This window comes from Coregonus lavaretus, assembly GCF_964263955.1.
Source record: "Coregonus lavaretus genome assembly, contig: SUPER_36_unloc_1, whole genome shotgun sequence".
NCBI classification, from domain to species: domain Eukaryota; kingdom Metazoa; phylum Chordata; class Actinopteri; order Salmoniformes; family Salmonidae; genus Coregonus; species Coregonus lavaretus.
In genome coordinates this window covers 325,526-342,526 of record NW_028167175.1, presented here as the reverse complement: position 1 = coordinate 342,526, position 17,001 = coordinate 325,526, and the positions used below count along the sequence as shown (strand labels likewise).

The following is a 17,001-nucleotide window of genomic DNA, read 5'->3' as shown; positions in this document are numbered from 1 at the left end:
AGTCTGGAGCGTATGTAAAAGCTGACAGGAAAAACCAATATGGGTAAATATTGTATTAATCAAAACTTGACCTAAATTAACCTAAAATCCATTTTTCAAGGGGTATTTTCTGCAGGTGGTTAAATACTGCAGTAAATCATTCAGTATAATAGTCTAACCTGTGTGTTCGGCAGATATAGTTGGGTTAGGGTTAGGGTCAGATATACACTACCGGTCAAAAGTTTTAGAACACCTACTCATTCAAGGGTTTTTCTTTATTTTTACTATTTTCTACATTGTAGAATAATAGTGAAGACATCACAATTATGAAATAACACATATGGAATCATATAGTAACCAAGAATGTGCTAAGCAAATAAAAATATTTTGTATATTTGAGATTCTTCAAATAGCCACCCTTTGCCTTGATGACAGCTTTGCACACTCTTGGCATTCTCTCAACCAGCTTCACCTGGAATGCTTTTCCAACAGTTTTGATTGAGTTCCCACATATAAATACCCTCTTTCCCGTCCCCGTCGACAGCACCCCCACCCCAAAACATTTTAATGGTCAGGTGTAACATATTTCAGTTCAATCGTATTTTGAAACCCAACGGAAAGCAAACTTTTGAAAACTTGTCGCAGGAGGATACAGGTCATTTATGTCTGTCATTGTAGGTGACCCTAAGAGAGAATAACTGTCTGGCTGGAACGGGTTCAGAGACAAAGGATGCATCCCAAATAGCAGCCTATCCACTGTATAGTGCAGTGTTATTGACCAGGGTCCATTTCCTATATAGTACACTACTTGGTGTTGAGAGATATCCACAAGCTTTGGATGCGTCCCAAATGGCATCCTATTCCATATACTGTATTTTTTACTACTTTGACCAGGGCCCATTCACTATGTAGTGCACTACTTTTGGTGTAGAGCTATGGTCAAAAGTAGTGCACTATAAAGGGAATAGGGTGCCATTTGGGACGTAATCAAAGCTTGTTGATATCCTTCAACACTGTTTCACACAAGTAATAACACACGTCTGGGTCAAAATGTAGTCATTTAATGTGGCCATATTGTAGTCAATTGAACTACACAACCTTGAGAAGCTGTATGGGAAAACTTTTTGTTTTTCCTTTCTTAACAATGCATGCAATTTTCATTAGATGTTATGAGAAAATGAATGATGATAGTGTATTATTATTGGGGACAACCTTTGAGCATATTTTGATTTAATTGAATGACATTACGGATTATGTTTTGATTGAAAAATGTCTGAAGTATAATTTAGTTTAGCAGGTGATAATTTATTTTACAAATGAAGTCATACTGAGGGATGAGAAATGTTCCATACATTTGACACAGTTTCTGATTTTATTCATTCAAACAGAACATGTTTCTCTGATCAATGCATGTTAATGCAGAGTGATAAAACGGATAAAACAACTTTAGTAGATATATAAAACAAGTTTAATAGATATATAAAACAAGTTCGATAGATATATAAAACAAGTTTAATAGATATTTAATAGATGTATAAAACAAGTTTAATAGATATTTAATAGATGTATAAAACAAGTTTAATAGATATTTAATAGATATATAAAACAAGTTTAATAGATATATAAAACAAGTTTAATAGATATATAAAACAAGTTTAATAGATATATAAAACAAGTTTAATAGATATATAAAACAAATGTAATAGATGCATAAAACAAGTTTAATAGATATATACTTCAAATTTAATAGATATATAAAACAAGTTTAATAGATATTTAATAGATATATAAAACAAGTTTAATAGATATATAAAACAAGTTCGATAGATATATAAAACAAGTTTAATAGATATTTAATAGATATATAAAACAAGTTTAATAGATATATAAAACAAGTTTAATAGATGCATAAAACAAGTTTAATAGATATATACTTCAAATTTAATAGATATATAAAACAAGTTTAATAGATATTTAATAGATATATAAAACGAGTGTGGGTGTGTGTGTTTGTGTGTGTGTGTGTGTGTGTGTACCTGTGTGAGTGTGGTGTGTGTGATGCTGTGGGGATATGGGCTGGATGCAGGGAGACTGAAGCAGGACGGATGTGTGTATGCTTCTCTGGGCTAGACTGCTTACCTGTGTGAGAGTAACAGACACCACTGTCTACACACTTCAACACATTTCACTCACAATTCTTTGGAATATTGAGGGGAGCTATATGCCATGGTGGTCATACTAACAGTACCATTGTCATCAATGTTGTAGCCAGGCCAGAGGTCAAATAGCATCTAGAATAGGTAGTTTTCCTAAAGAAAAATTGTGTTACTTGCTTCAGTTGGCCAAAGATATTTGTATGTTAATCGAACACGTTTAGAAATTGAAATTGCTGGTGTTGAACATGCTGATGACTGTATTACAGTAGGGATAGTAGCCTTTAGTGATACCCTATATTTACAAAAGTATGTGGACACCCCTTCAAATTAATGGATTCGGCTATTTCAGCCACATCCGTTGCTGACAGGTGTATAAAATCGAGCCCACAGCCATGCAATCTCCATAGACAAACATTGGCAGTAGAATGGCCTTACTGAAGAGCTCAGTGACTTTCAAAGTTCCACCGTCATAGGATGCCACCTTTCCAACACGTCAGTTCGTCAACTTTCTGCCCTGCTAGAGCTGCCCCGGTCAACTGTAAGTGCTGTTATTGTGAAGTGGAAACGTCTAAGAGCAACAACGGCTCATCTATGAAGTGGTAGGCTACACAAGCTCACAGAACGGGACCACCGAGTGCTGAAGCGTGTAGCGTCTGTCCTCCGTTGCAACACTCACTACCGAGTTCCAAACTTCCTCTGGAAGCAACGTCAGCACAAGAACTGTTCGTTGGGAGCTTCATGAAATGGGTTTCCATGGCCGAGCAAGCCTAAGATCACTATGTGCAATGCCAAGCATCAGCTGGAGTGGTGTAAAGCTCGCCGCCATTGGACTCTGAAGCAGTGGAAATGCGTTCTCTGGAGTGATGAATCACACTTCACTATCTGGCAGTCCAACGGACAAATCTGGGTTTGGCGGATGCCAGGAGAACGCTACCTGCTCTGATGCATAGTGCCATCTGTAAAGTTTGGTGGAGGAGGAATAATGGTCTGGGGCTGTTTTTTATGGTTTGGGCTAGGCCCTTTAGTTCCAGTGAAGGGAAATCTTAACCATACAGCATACAATTACATTCTAGATGATTCTGTGCTTCCAACTTTGGGGAAGGCCCTTTCCTGTTTCAGCATGACAATACCCCCGTGCACAAAGCGAGGTCCATACAGAAATAGTAGTAGTAGTGACTGTGGTAGTAGTATGTAGTAGTGACTGTGGTAGTAGTATGTAGTAGTGACTGTGGTAGTAGTACGTAGTAGTAGTGACTGTGGTAGTAGTACGTAGTAGTGACTGTGGTAGTAGTATGTAGTAGTGACTGTGGTAGTAGTATGTAGTAGTGACTGTGGTAGTAGTATGTAGTAGTGACTGTGGTAGTAGTACGTTATAGTGACTGCAGTAGTAGTATGTTGTAGTGACTGTGGTAGCAGTACGTAGTAGTGACTGTGGTAGTAGTAGTAGTGACTGTGGTAGTAGTATGTAGTAGTGACTGTGGTAGTAGTATGTAGTAGTGACTGTGGTAGTAGTACGTAGTAGTAGTGACTGCAGTAGTAGTATGTTGTAGTGAATGTGGTAGTAGTACGTAGTAGTGACTGTGGTAGTAGTATGTAGTAGTGACTGTGGTAGTAGTATGTAGTAGTGACTATGGTAGTAGTATGTAGTAGTGACTGTGGTAGTAGTATGTAGTAGTGACTGTGGTAGTAGTATGTAGTAGTGACTGTGGTAGTAGTAGTCGTAGCCGGCCGCGACCGGGAGACCCATGAGGCGGCGCACAATTGGCCCAGCGTCGTCCAGGGTAGGGGAGGGAATGGCCGGCAGGGATGTAGCTCAGTTGGTAGAGCATGGCGTTTGCAACGCCAGGGTTGTGGGTTTGATTCCAGCAATAAAATAATGTATGCACTCACTAACTGTAAGTCGCTCTGGATAAGAGCGTCTGCTAAATGACTAAAATGTAAATGTAAATGTAGTAGTAGTGACTGTGGTAGTAGTACGTAGTAGTGAATGTGGTAGTAGTAGTACGTAGTAGTGACTGTGGTAGTAGTACGTAGTAGTGACTGTGGTAGTAGTATGTAGTAGTGACTGTGGTAGTAGTACACAGTAGTAGTGACTGTGGTAGTAGTAGTAGTAGTGACTGTGGTAGTAGTAGTAGTGACTGTGGTAGTAGTAGTAGTAGTGACTGTGGTAGTAGTATGTAGTAGTGACTGTGGTAGTAGTATGTAGTAGTGACTGTGGTAGTAGTACGTAGTAGTAGTGACTGTGGTAGTAGTACATAGTAGTAGTGACTGTGGTAGTAGTATGTAGTAGTGACTGTGGTAGTAGTAGTAGTAGTAGTGACTGTGGTAGTAGTATGTAGTAGTGAATGTGGTAGTAGTATGTAATAGTGACTGTGGTAGTAGTAGTAGTAGTAGTGACTGTGGTAGTAGTATGTAGTAGTGAATGTGGTAGTAGTACGTAGTAGTAGTGACTGTGGTAGTAGTACATAGTAGTAGTGACAGTGGTAGTAGTATGTAGTAGTGACTGTGGTAGTAGTATTTAGTAGTGACTGTGGTAGTAGTACACAGTAGTAGTGACTGTGGTAGTAGTATGTAGTAGTGACTGTGGTAGTAGTAGTGACTGTGGTAGTAGTATGTAGTAGTGACTGTGGTAGTAGTACGTAGTAGTGACTGTGGTAGTAGTATGTAGTAGTAGTGACTGTGGTAGTAGTATGTAGTTGTGAATGTGGTAGTAGTACGAAGTAGTGACTGTGGTAGTAGTACGTAGTAATAGTGACTGTGGTAGTAGTACGTAGTAATAGTGACTGTGGTAGTAGTAGTAGTAGTGACTGTGGTAGTTGTATGTAGTAGTGACTGTGGTAGTAGTACGTAGTAGTGACTGTGGTAGTAGTATGTAGTAGTGACTGTGGTAGTAGTAGTAGTGACTGTGGTAGTAGTAGTAGTAGTGACTGTGGTAGTAGTATGTAGTAGTGACTGTGGTAGTAGTACTACTAATAATACTAGTAGTAGTTGTTTATCTAGAGTGGTCTTGTTGAAACAAGGCACACTCATAACTATACGTCAGAATGATGAAAGAGGAAACCCAGGAGGGTCACATGGGGTAAATCAGGAGGAATGGAGGCCTCTAGTACAGAAGGATTCAGCAGTAATAATTCTCACTGTTCTCTCAAGTATTTTTAGCTGACGTCAGCTCAGATTCTGTCCTACTCTTTCAGAGAGACCAAAGTGACGTCAACATGTATTTGATTCTCTACCACAGTAGTGTGAGTGTTCTGTGTATATCTTTATTCCACCTGAGCTTTTACTGCAGTACTCATTCAGGCATAGCATATACACTAATCTGTAAAACATTTAAATATGTGCAGATAAATAAAGTCAACAAAATGGAGGTAGAGCCCTGTGCACAGATATGCAAGGTGCTGGCACTGGCAGGAAAGCAGCTTGGAAACCGAAACACATATTTGCCTAGCCCTAGGCCTAGAAAACGACACACTTGAAGAGACAACGACTGATCTCGCTGAAATACTTACAAAAAAAAAACATTTTCATTGTGCAAGATTAAAATAAGTATTTAATCAAGGTCGGTCATTGACTGTTGAAGTGTGTGGTTTTATACACAGTATAATACATTAATACATGTTTTGCAGGACAGAATGTCCCCACATACCCTTTAAATATAGACCTACTCTGCATTATCACTTTACTGCAGCCTCTACCGTTGAACACTATCTCTCTGAGATCATCTTTATTAGATTTTATTATACAGTGCCTTCGGAAAGTATTCAGACCCCTTAACTTTTTCCACATTTTGTTATGTTACAGCCTTATTCTAAAATGGATTAAATAAAAATGTTACACACAATACCCCATAATGACAAAGCGAAAACAGGTTTTTTGATATTTTTGCAAATGTATTAAAAATAAAACACAGAAATATCTTATTTACATGAGACTTTTTGCTATGAGACTCAGAATTGAGCTCATGTGTATCCTGTTTCCATTGATCATCCTTGAGATGTTTCTACAACTTGATTGGAGTCCACCTGTGGTAAATTCAATTGATTGAGCATGATTTGGAAAGGCACACACCTGTCTATATAAGGTCCCACAGTTGACAGAGCAGAAACCAAGCCATGAGGTCGAAGGAATTGTCCGTAGAGCTCAGAGAAAGGATTGTGTCGAGGCACAGATCTGGGGAAGGGTACCAAAACATTTCTGCAGCATTGAAGATCCCAATCATTCTTAAATGGAAGAAGTTTGGAACCACCAAGACTCTTCCTAGAGCTGGCCGCCCAGCCAAACTGAGCAATCGGGGGAGAAGGGCCTTGGTCAGGGAGGTGACCAAGAACCCGATGGTCACTCTGACAGAGCTCTAGAGTTCCTCTGTGGAGATGGGAGAACCTTCCAGAAGGAAAACCATCTCTGCAGCACTCCACCAATCAGGCCTTTATGGTAGAGTGGCCAGATGGAAGCCACTCCTCAGTAAAAGGCACATGAAAGCACGCTTGGAGTTTGCCAAAAGGCACCTAAAGACTCTCAGACCATGAAAAACAAGATTCTCTGGTCTGATGAAACCAAGATTGAACTATTTGGCCTGAATTCCAAGCGTCACTTGTAGAGGAAACCTGGCACCATCCCTACGGTGAAGCATGGTGGTGGCAGCATCATGATGTGGGGATGTTTTTCAGCGGCAGAGACTGAGAGACTAGTCAGGATCGAGGCAAAGATGAACGGAGCAAAGTACAGAGAGATCCTTGATGAAAACCTGCTCCAGAGTGCTCAGGACATCATACTGGGGTGAAGGTTCACCTTCCAACAGGACAACAACCCTAAGCTTACAGCCAAGACAAATACAGGAGTGGCTTCGGGACAAGTCTCTGAATGTCCTTGAGTGGCCCAGCCAGAGCCCGGATTTGAACCCAATCTAACATTTCTGGAGAGACCTGAAAATAGCTGTGCAGCGACACTCCCCATCCAACCTGAAACTCCCCAAATACAGGTGTGCCATGCTTGTAGCGTCATACCCAAGAAGACTCGAGGCTGTAATCACTGCCAAAGGTGCTTCAACAAAGTACTGAGTAAAGGTCTGAATACTTATGTAAATATGATATTTCAGTTTTTTATTTTTTATAAATTAGTTAAAATGTCTAGAAACCTGTTTTTGCTTTGTCATTATGGGGTATTGTGTGTAGATTGATGAGGGGGAAAAACCAATGTAATACCTTTTAGAATAAGGCTGTAACGTAACAAAATGTGGGAAAAGTCAAGGGGTCTGAATACTTTCCCAATGCACTGTATGTATTATATTTTTCTAGACGTTCTCCTCTGTACAGCTTGCAGTAGCTTCCGGGGCAGAGATGGAAACTGGTTTTGAAGCATCTTGCAGTTCTTCACATTCTTTGCTATGCAGTCCACACAGATCCTGTAAGACACAACAACATGTTTAAAGGGGAAATCAGCAGTTGCTACATCGATTTTTGGACATATAAATTAATGATATGTACCCATTGCTTCTTGAAGACTATAACTTATCAATGCCTCATGAGCTTAGTTCAACTGTCTACCCAATCAGAAACCCTAAATGTAAGCTTGTTTTACTCTAATGTTTGTAAACAAAGTGAATGTAAACAAACACCAAATATCCTCCAAACATGGTTAAAACTATCATTTTGATATCATGGCTGGTCAGTCCTTCCATCCATAGCTCTGTCTATAAATTTGAGTCGTTACATTTCTCCAGCCCCATCCCTCAGTCTTTTACCAAAACAGGGGCGGGGAAAACACGTTGTTATTGTTTCTACTGCTGATTGCTGCTTTACGGGACAACGAAAACGAACATTACATGTGATGTAAATAAAATCTGTGATTATTATGAGAAAGTTTACCGAAAGAGGGGATAAGGCTGGGTCTGGAAAACAAGTGCATCGTTGCTGTGGCCCTGAAACAATGTGAAAACGAACAGTTAGTTGTAGTGTCAATGATTCTTCATAAACCAGGGTTACTGTAATGATTTGGCTGAAGGCTTTCATCATACCGTCAAATTCTCATATGTTCCTACTTGGAGGATGTAGTCACAACTACCCCCGAACACAATGACATCAGAGTCCTTTGCTTGGCTTGCAGTGTGCCACAACCTGCAGGGGGGGAAAGTCAATGAAATGGGGGATTTCATCAAAGTACAGAGACTCAGTATACTCAGTATAATCATTGTACATTCTAGGCTAATTCCTCTTCACTGAATGATCTGCACATACAGACTTCAGATTAGATGGAAACCTTTATTTATCAGGGAGTCTTACCAGTGATACCAGTCTAATCAGATTAGTAGCTAGACGCTAAACTGACCAGCTACTGTACTACCTTGGTTTGTTGTTGTTTGGATGTTCAAACTCCCTCCATGTCTTTGTCTCAACATCTAAAACCCATCTATCACCTACAGAAACATAATAGATATTATGAGAAAGAAATAGCTCCGTGGAACACAATGCATTCTGGGAGGGTCAAACTGTTGCGTAACAGCTGAGTAAGGATTTAGTCCAACTGGGACTACATTGGGTAAATAACTTACTCATTGGTTTGCAGTCAACACTCAGTCCACCAAATAGAAACAAAGTGCTGTCAGATACTGCAGTGAGGCTGTGCCACGACCTTCCACCTGGCACATTGGATGCTGGCACTCTGGAGAAGACATTTGGAGGGTAACAGTTAAAAGTCTTAAAAACACACCAAAGCTGTTATTATGATAACAGTAGACCATTTTTTAAAGATGAGCATTTGAAAGAGTGAAATGTAAATACCTACACTTCAGACCATGTCCATGATTTCAGATCTAGACAATGAATGTCACTTGGTGCGGTTTCCTAAAAGGAAGGGCAACAAACTGAACACCATTCCAAAAACAGGTCCACAAACTTGAGCCAAGTATTAAACAGTCAGCAATGTGATCCCATTCATCTTAGCAATGTTTTAGGGAATATGTGTCTCTGCAGCAATGCAATACAGAAGGTGAGGAGGAGTTCAGATGAACAGAGTACTCACCAGTACTCTCCCCCCATAGACATACCCTTTATGACCAATTGTTGCACCTGCATGGGCAGCTCTGGGGGCAGGAGCACGACCCTGTAGTCAGAAAGAGCTACTTACGGTACAGGTACAAAGAACTATGTGGCTTGGCTGCTTGTGTGCAAAGAACTCATTGGTAACTAATTGGTGCATGTATAACCAGTGTCACTGTGCTAGCTTAGCATATAGCGCTGCCTCCCTCAACTTGTCTATGACTGGGCTTGAACCAGGGTCCTCTACCTCTCCTCTGACTGGGCTTGAACCAGGGTCCTCTACCTCTCCTCTGACTGGGCTTGAACCAGGGTCTTCTACGTCACTAACACATGTGACCACCTGCTTGACAATGTAGGAACTGATTGAGCTATATACAACAGGTACTGATTGGATAGCTCCATCGGCGACATTTCAAGCTATCTGTGGAGTAAGGTTACGCTACGTTCTTAACTCTGTTCCACATGGTGAAGTTATGTTGTGATGTAAACATACAGTATGTGTCTTACAGTATGTATCTGTCTTACAGAGCTCTGTGGTTCTCTCCAGCTGGCTAGTGTTGTGTCAAAAACATGGACTTCATTGTTCCATCCCCAACCAACGTTCTGCTCCTACAGAACACACAATATTTTACTGATCAATACAACAAAGTGAAAATAGTGGTTGTAATTCATACATTTGGACACAATCACACAAAAAAAAGCGAAAATGTACCAATGATGCCGTGTCCATGATGAAGCTTTTGTCATCCATGATGTCATCAAGTGTCTTGTGACCATATCCACCAAAGTAGGTGACCCTACAGAATGGAAGATTCTCAAAGTAGGTGACCCTACAGAATGGAAGATTCTCAAAGTAGGTGACCCTACAGAATGGAAGATTCTCAAAGAAGGTGACCCTACAGAATGGAAGATTCTCAAAGTAGGTGACCCTACAGAATGGAAGATTCTCAAAGTAGGTGACCCTACATTTACATTTACATTTACCAGACGCTCTTATCCAGAGCGACTTACAGTTAGTGAATACATGTTTTTTTTTTTTTTGTTTTTTTTTTTTATACTGGCCCCGCGTGGGAATCAAACCCACAACCCTGGCGTTGCAAACGCCATGCTCTATCAACTGAGCTACATCCCTGCCGGCCATTCCCTCCCCTACCCTGGGCCAATTGTGCGCCACCCATGAGTCTCCCGGTCGCGGCCGGCTGCGACAGAGCCTGGATTCGAACCAGGATCTCTAATGGCACAGTTAGCACTGCGATGCAGTGCCTTAGACCACTGCGCCACTCAGGAGGCGCAGTGGAAGATTCTCAAAGTAGGTGACCCTACAGAATGGAAGATTCTCAAAGTAGGTGACCCTACAGAATGGAAGATTCTCAAAGTAGGTGACCCTACAGAATGGAAGATTCTCAAAGTAGGTGACCCTACAGAATGGAAGATTCTCAAAGTAGGTGACCCTACAGAATGGAAGATTCTCAATTGGGGTAAATTACAAGATTCTCCCAAAGTCAAAACAATCAACATGGGGAACCGGCCGCATTTGTGTTAAATATTTAGTTGGTCCAGGCCACTATTTTTACAACACCCCCAATAGTAGCCTTTAAAGGGATACTGCGGGATTCTGTCAATTAAACTGTTTCTACCCAGAGTCCAGTGCAACTGGACCTGTAGACTTCCAGTCATTGTACTAAGGCCAGTTAGCATTGGCTAATTGCTAATTGCCAGAATCTCACAGTGTCCCCTTAAATGTGTCATTTGAACCCTGACTCTCTTCCTGTTTATGCCAATACTGCAATGGGCATTGGCGTTGCATTCTTATATTATATGTTACTGACCTGTTGTTGTAAACCCAGCAGCACAGCTTATCTCTGGGTGAAGGAGGGGAGCCACTCTCAGCTTTCACTCTCCTCCAACTGTAGTCCCCATCCAGGAGGTTGACACAGCAAAGCTGCAAGCACACATCTTTTCAGCATGTAATAAATGTGTGTCTGAACCTAGAGTTTGAACCAATCTGAACTGTCTCGTAAACAATGTAAGCCTTAATAATAATGAATAAGCTTTTGGAGATTTTCAGAAAATGTTTGCACATGTAGATCAGGGGCACTACAGTTTCTGTCGAGCTAGCTCACCTGATTGGTCTGTCCGCTGTCATCATATCCCCCGAATATGTACATGTGACCATTCAGAAAGCAGCTACAGGTGCCTGACATAGGGGGCGGGACCTCTCCTGACATTTGACACATTTCCCTTCAGAAGATAAATGAACAAACCAACTGTGAACACACACAGCATACACATTTAAGCTCCAGGCAACATAGCTAAGTCTTAGTGCAAATTTGGCCTGGGGGTAGGCTTAACTTTCTGGGTTCAAACTGAAGATAAGACCAGTGTACCACTACAGACCAGTCTAGCACTATAGACCACTATAGACCAGTCTAGCACGATAGACTACTACAGACCAGTCTAGCACTATAGACCAGTCTAGCACGATAGACTACTATAGACCAGTCTAGCACTATAGACCAGTCTAGCACTATAGACCACTACAGACCAGTCTAGCACTATAGACCACTACAGACCAGTCTAGCACTATAGACCACTACAGACCAGTCTAGCACGATAGACCACTACAGACCAGTCTAGCACTATAGACCACTATAGACCAGTCTAGCACTATAGACCACTACAGACCAGTCTAGCACTATAGACCACTACAGACCAGTCTAGCACTATAGACCAGTCTAGCACGATAGACCACTACAGACCAGTCTAGCACTATAGACCACTACAGACCAGTCTAGTACGATAGACCACTACAGACCAGTCTAGCACGATAGACCACTACAGACCAGTCTAGCACTATAGACCACTATAGACCAGTCTAGCACGATAGACCACTACAGACCAGTCTAGCACTATAGACCACTACAGACCAGTCTAGTACGATAGACCACTACAGACCAGTCTAGCACTATAGACCACTACAGACCAGTCTAGCACTATAGACCAGTCTAGCACGATAGACCACTATAGACCAGTCTAGCACTATAGACCAGTATAGACCAGTCTAGCACTATAGACCACTACAGACCAGTCTAATACTATAGACAACCATAGACCAGTCTAGCACTATAGACCAGTATAGACCAGTCTAGCACTATAGACCAGTCTAGCACGATAGACCACTATAGACCAGTCTAGCACTATAGACCAGTATAGACCAGTCTAGCACTATAGACCACTACAGACCAGTCTAATACTATAGACAACCATAGACCAGTCTAGCACTATAGACCAGTATAGACCAGTCTAGCACTATAGACCACTACAGACCAGTCTAGCACGATAGACCACTACAGACCAGTCTAGCACGATAGACCACTATAGACCAGTCTAGCACTATAGACCAGTCTAGCACTATAGACCACTACAGACCAGTCTAGCACGATAGACCACTATAGACCAGTCTAGCACTATAGACCAGTCTAGCACTATAGACCACTATAGACCAGTCTAGCACTATAGACCACTATAGACCAGTCTAGCACTATAGACCACTATAGACCAGTCTAGCACTATTGACCACTATAGACCAGTCTAGCACTATAGACCACTATAGACCAGTCTAGCACTATAGACCACTATAGACCAGTCTAACACGATAGACCACTATAGACCAGTCTAGCACTATAGACCACTATAGACCAGTCTAGCACGATAGACCAGTATAGACCAGTCTTAACTAGTTTTATTCAACTAGCCCCAGGACACACAGTGACATGAAGCATTCTTCCGCAACGATTAAAGAAAGAGATAAATACTAACACTGAGAAACATCTGTTGCTGTATTCAACACCTCCCATATTGGAACACTAAATTACTGTCATTTGTATAATTGTAAATACAATCAATAACATTACTATTCATTTCTAGTAAACTATGTGATAACACAGTTTTAATATATAATGTAATAGTATCCCTGATATGATACTGAGATGCAGAATGATGAAAGTTGATTGCCAAACTGTTGAACATTACACTTTAAGGCTCTATCTAGTCAATCAAAACCTGTCAATCAAAAATAGCATTCTTTCTGCGCTGTGCATTCCAGTGTCATCCAGTCTTTACTATGTGTCTATCATCTACTGTTTATCTCACAGTGAGGGAAAAAAAGTATTTCATCCCCTGCTGATTTTGTACGTTTGCCCACTCACAAAGACATTATCAGTCTATAATTTTAATGGTAGGTTTATTTGAACAGTGAGAGACAGAATAACAACAAATAAATCCAGAAAAACGCATGTCAAAAATGTTATGAAATTGATTTGCATTTTAATGAGGGAAATAAGTATTTGACCCCTCTGTAAAACATGACTTGGTGGCAAAACCCTTGTTGGCAATCACAGAGGTCAGACGTTTCTTGTAGTTGGCCACCAGGTTTGCACACATCTCAGGAGGGATTTTGTCCCACTTCTCTTTGCAGATCTTCTCCAAGTCATTAAGGTTTCGAGGCTGACGTTTGTCAACTCGAACCTTCAGCTCCCTCCACAGATTTTCTATGGGATTAAGGTCTGGAGACTGGCTAGGCCACTCCAGGACCTTAATGTGCTTCTTCTTGAGCCACTCCTTTGTTGCCTTGGCCGTGTGTTCTGGGTCATTGTCATGCTGGAATACCCATCCACGACCCATTTTCAATGCCCTGGCTGAGGGAAGGAGGTTCTCACCCAAGATTTGACGATACATGGCCCCGTCCATCGTCCCTTTGATGCGGTAAAGTTGTCCTGTCCCCTTAGCAGAAAAACACACCCAAAGCATAATGTTTCCACCTCCATGTTTGACGGTGGGGATGGTGTTCTTGGGGTCATAGGCAGCATTCCTCCTCCTCCAAACACGGCGAGTAGAGTTAATGCCAAAGAGCTCGATTTTGGTCTCATCTGACCACAACACTTTCACCCAGTTCTCCTCTGAATCATTCAGATGTTCGTTGGCACACTTCAGACGGCCCTGTATGTGTGCTTTCTTGAGCAGGGAGACCTTGCGGGCGCTGCAGGATTTCAGTCCTTCACGGCGTAGTGTGTTACCAATTGTTTTCTTGGTGACTATGGTCCCAGCTGCCTTGAGATCATTGACAAGATCCTCCCGTGTAGTTCTGGGCTGATTCCTCACCGTTCTCATGATCATTGCAACTGCACGAGGTGAGATCTTGCATGGAGCCCCAGGCCGAAAGAGATTGACAGTTATTTTATGTTTCTTCCATTTGCAAATAATCGCACCAACTGTTGTCACCTTCTCACCAAGCTGCTTGGCGATGGTCTTGTAGCCCATTCCAGCCTTGTGTAGGTCTACAATTTTGTCCCTGACATCCTTGGAGAGCTCTTTGGTCTTGGCCATGGTGGAGAGTTTGGAATCTGATTGATTGATTGCTTCTGTGGACAGGTGTCTTTTATACAGGTAACAAACTGAGATTAGGAGCACTCCCTTTAAGATTGTGCTCCTAATCTCAGCTCGTTACCTGTATAAAAGACACCTGGGAGCCAGAAATCTTTCTGATTGAGAGGGGGTCAAATACTTATTTCCCTCATTAAAATGCAAATCAATTTATAACATTTTTGACATGCGTTTTTCTGTATTTTTTTGTTGTTATTCTGTCTCTCACTGTTCAAATAAACCTACCATTAAAATTATAGACTGATCATTTCTTTGTCAGTGGGCAAACGTACAAAATCAGCAGGGGATCACATACTTTTTTCCCTCACTGTATACAATCTATGTTGTGTTCAGCGATATATCAACTGTTTCTACTATATTTTCTATGTTGATTTCAGTGATATAGTTCAGTGAATTGTTGCATAATGTTACCTGATGGCTGTACTGTAGAAGGTCTTTCTAAGATTATTTTAAAACAAACAGTCACACTTTATTTGGATAGTCTGAATTTTCCATCTGTAGATGCTCTCTCCTACTATCAACAAACTATCTGTTGATAAGCAACTGCTTGCTAAGGATACAGCTAGGGTTAGGTTTAGAATAAGGGTTAGGTTTAGAATAAGGGTTAGGTTTAGAATAAGGGTTAGGTTTAGAATAAGGGTTAGGGTAAGGGTTAAGGTTAGGGTAAGGGTTAGGTTTAGAATAAGGGTTAGGGTAAGGGTTAAGGTTAGGGTAAGGGTTAGGTTTAGAATAAGGGTTAGGGTAAGGGTTAAGGTTAGGGTAAAGGTTAAGTTTAGGGTAAGGGTTAAGTTTAGGGTAAGGGTTAAGGTTAGGGTAAGGGTTAAGTTTAGGGTTAGGGTTAGGATAAAGGTTAGGGTTTGAGCTAGGGTTGGGGTTAGTAGATAGTTAGTTGAAATGTTACTGATAGTCTGTAGAGCATCTACAGATGGACTATCCAAATACAGTGTTACCCAAACAACTTCTCCATTCATATTCTATGCAATATGTGATATACAGCCCATAATCAAAAACACAATATGTTATAATTCCATTGATATTCTTACCATACACCTCTGTCTAAGTCATACAACCAGATTTCATCACTGGGTAGGAAAACGTCCCTGCCAGCGGTCGACTGCAGAAAAAAAAAAAAAGGTTTCCTCCCATTACTAGTCGAAAAAACATGAATATAGTCGATCAGCAGCATGTATGAGATGCAGTACGTGTGAATGGTAAACATCAATTCAAAACAACACTATCAATTAGCAATGCTTTACAAGATAGTTGCAGGAAGGCACTTTTCAAACAGTGTTTGAGGCTTACCATGTATCCTCCCCAGACATACAGAGTACTCCCCTCTACTACAGCTGTGTGGCCACTTCGCTCAAGGGCGACAAGCTCCACACAGTGTTTCTCAACGGCAGAATCCATAGGTTCTAGAAAAGTTATTAGAAAGTGCAACAAAAAAGAAAAGAGAGAAAGAAATGTACAAAGATCTCCAGGCCAGGACTTTTAATTCTCTGCCAGGACTTTTGTTTCTCTGCCAGGACTTTTGTTTCTCTGCCAGGACTTTTGTTTCTCTGAACCCAAAATCTGTTTCAAATGTTTGATTTTTCATAGGCCCAAGCTGCTCATTTTGACTACAGACTTTGGCAGCGAATAGAATGTGAAGGGGCTGGCTGTGTTTAAGTAGCTGTTTCTGAGACGCTCCAACCGCCAGGAGAAAATAAGTTGTTCTTGCCCTGACAGCGTTTGTTGTAGCGGAGGGTCAAAGGTCATGTAATCTTGTCACCCTACCATTAACCCCTCTGGCTACGGCCCTTACCTGAAAATGCCACAACACTCACCGAATACCTCTCCTCTGCCTTTCCCCCTCTCCTTATACCACTCCCTATGAGCAGTTTGTTTTCCTGTGGTTAGCGGTGTGTGCTGGTTTACGCAACGGGCAGCTCTTCCCTTCACTTCACTCATATGGAATTCTGAAGGCCGAACATATCATGTGTCATGTTTGAAATAGCCTGGTGGGACCAGCCTGGTCGTGCGATAGTTCACATTCTGTTACACGTCACGTATCAAGTGAAGTGAAAGGAAACGTGAGCCAGCAGTCTGTATTATGATTGGATGGAAACAACCACCACCCATCCATCCTCACAGAATCCATACAGAACTGATTGATTGACATCTTTTATGCGTCTCCCTCATAAGCCCTTTTAACTGTGCTTATTCACAACGTTTACTGAGTCTTTTAGATCGTTCTGCTGGGCTGACGTGTCTTAGCCCATGCACACAGCAGAATGGATCCAGTGAGCTATATGGATCTATTGTTGGAAGAGTTGGTGAGAAAACGACTAAAGGTAAAATAGCATGCAACAGTGTAAAAGTGTTCTACAGGGTTCCTATAAATCGAGAGT

General features: G+C 41.4%; 1 protein-coding gene across 1 annotated transcript; it reads right to left on the bottom strand.

The window, feature by feature from the left end:
• Positions 1-7,415: 7,415 nt before the first annotated feature.
• Positions 7,416-16,021, bottom strand: LOC311111062 (kelch domain-containing protein 1-like; the record flags this gene model as incomplete). The annotated part of the gene is made up of 13 exons (XM_084189060.1): positions 7,416-7,536; positions 8,000-8,052; positions 8,149-8,248; positions 8,475-8,547; positions 8,683-8,792; positions 8,916-8,974; positions 9,153-9,233; positions 9,695-9,778; positions 9,882-9,966; positions 10,999-11,111; positions 11,293-11,410; positions 15,655-15,725; positions 15,914-16,021. 13 exons carry the CDS (start codon positions 16,019-16,021, stop codon positions 7,416-7,418), a joined length of 1,176 nt encoding a protein of 391 aa, XP_084045186.1.
• Positions 16,022-17,001: the final 980 nt, after the last annotated feature.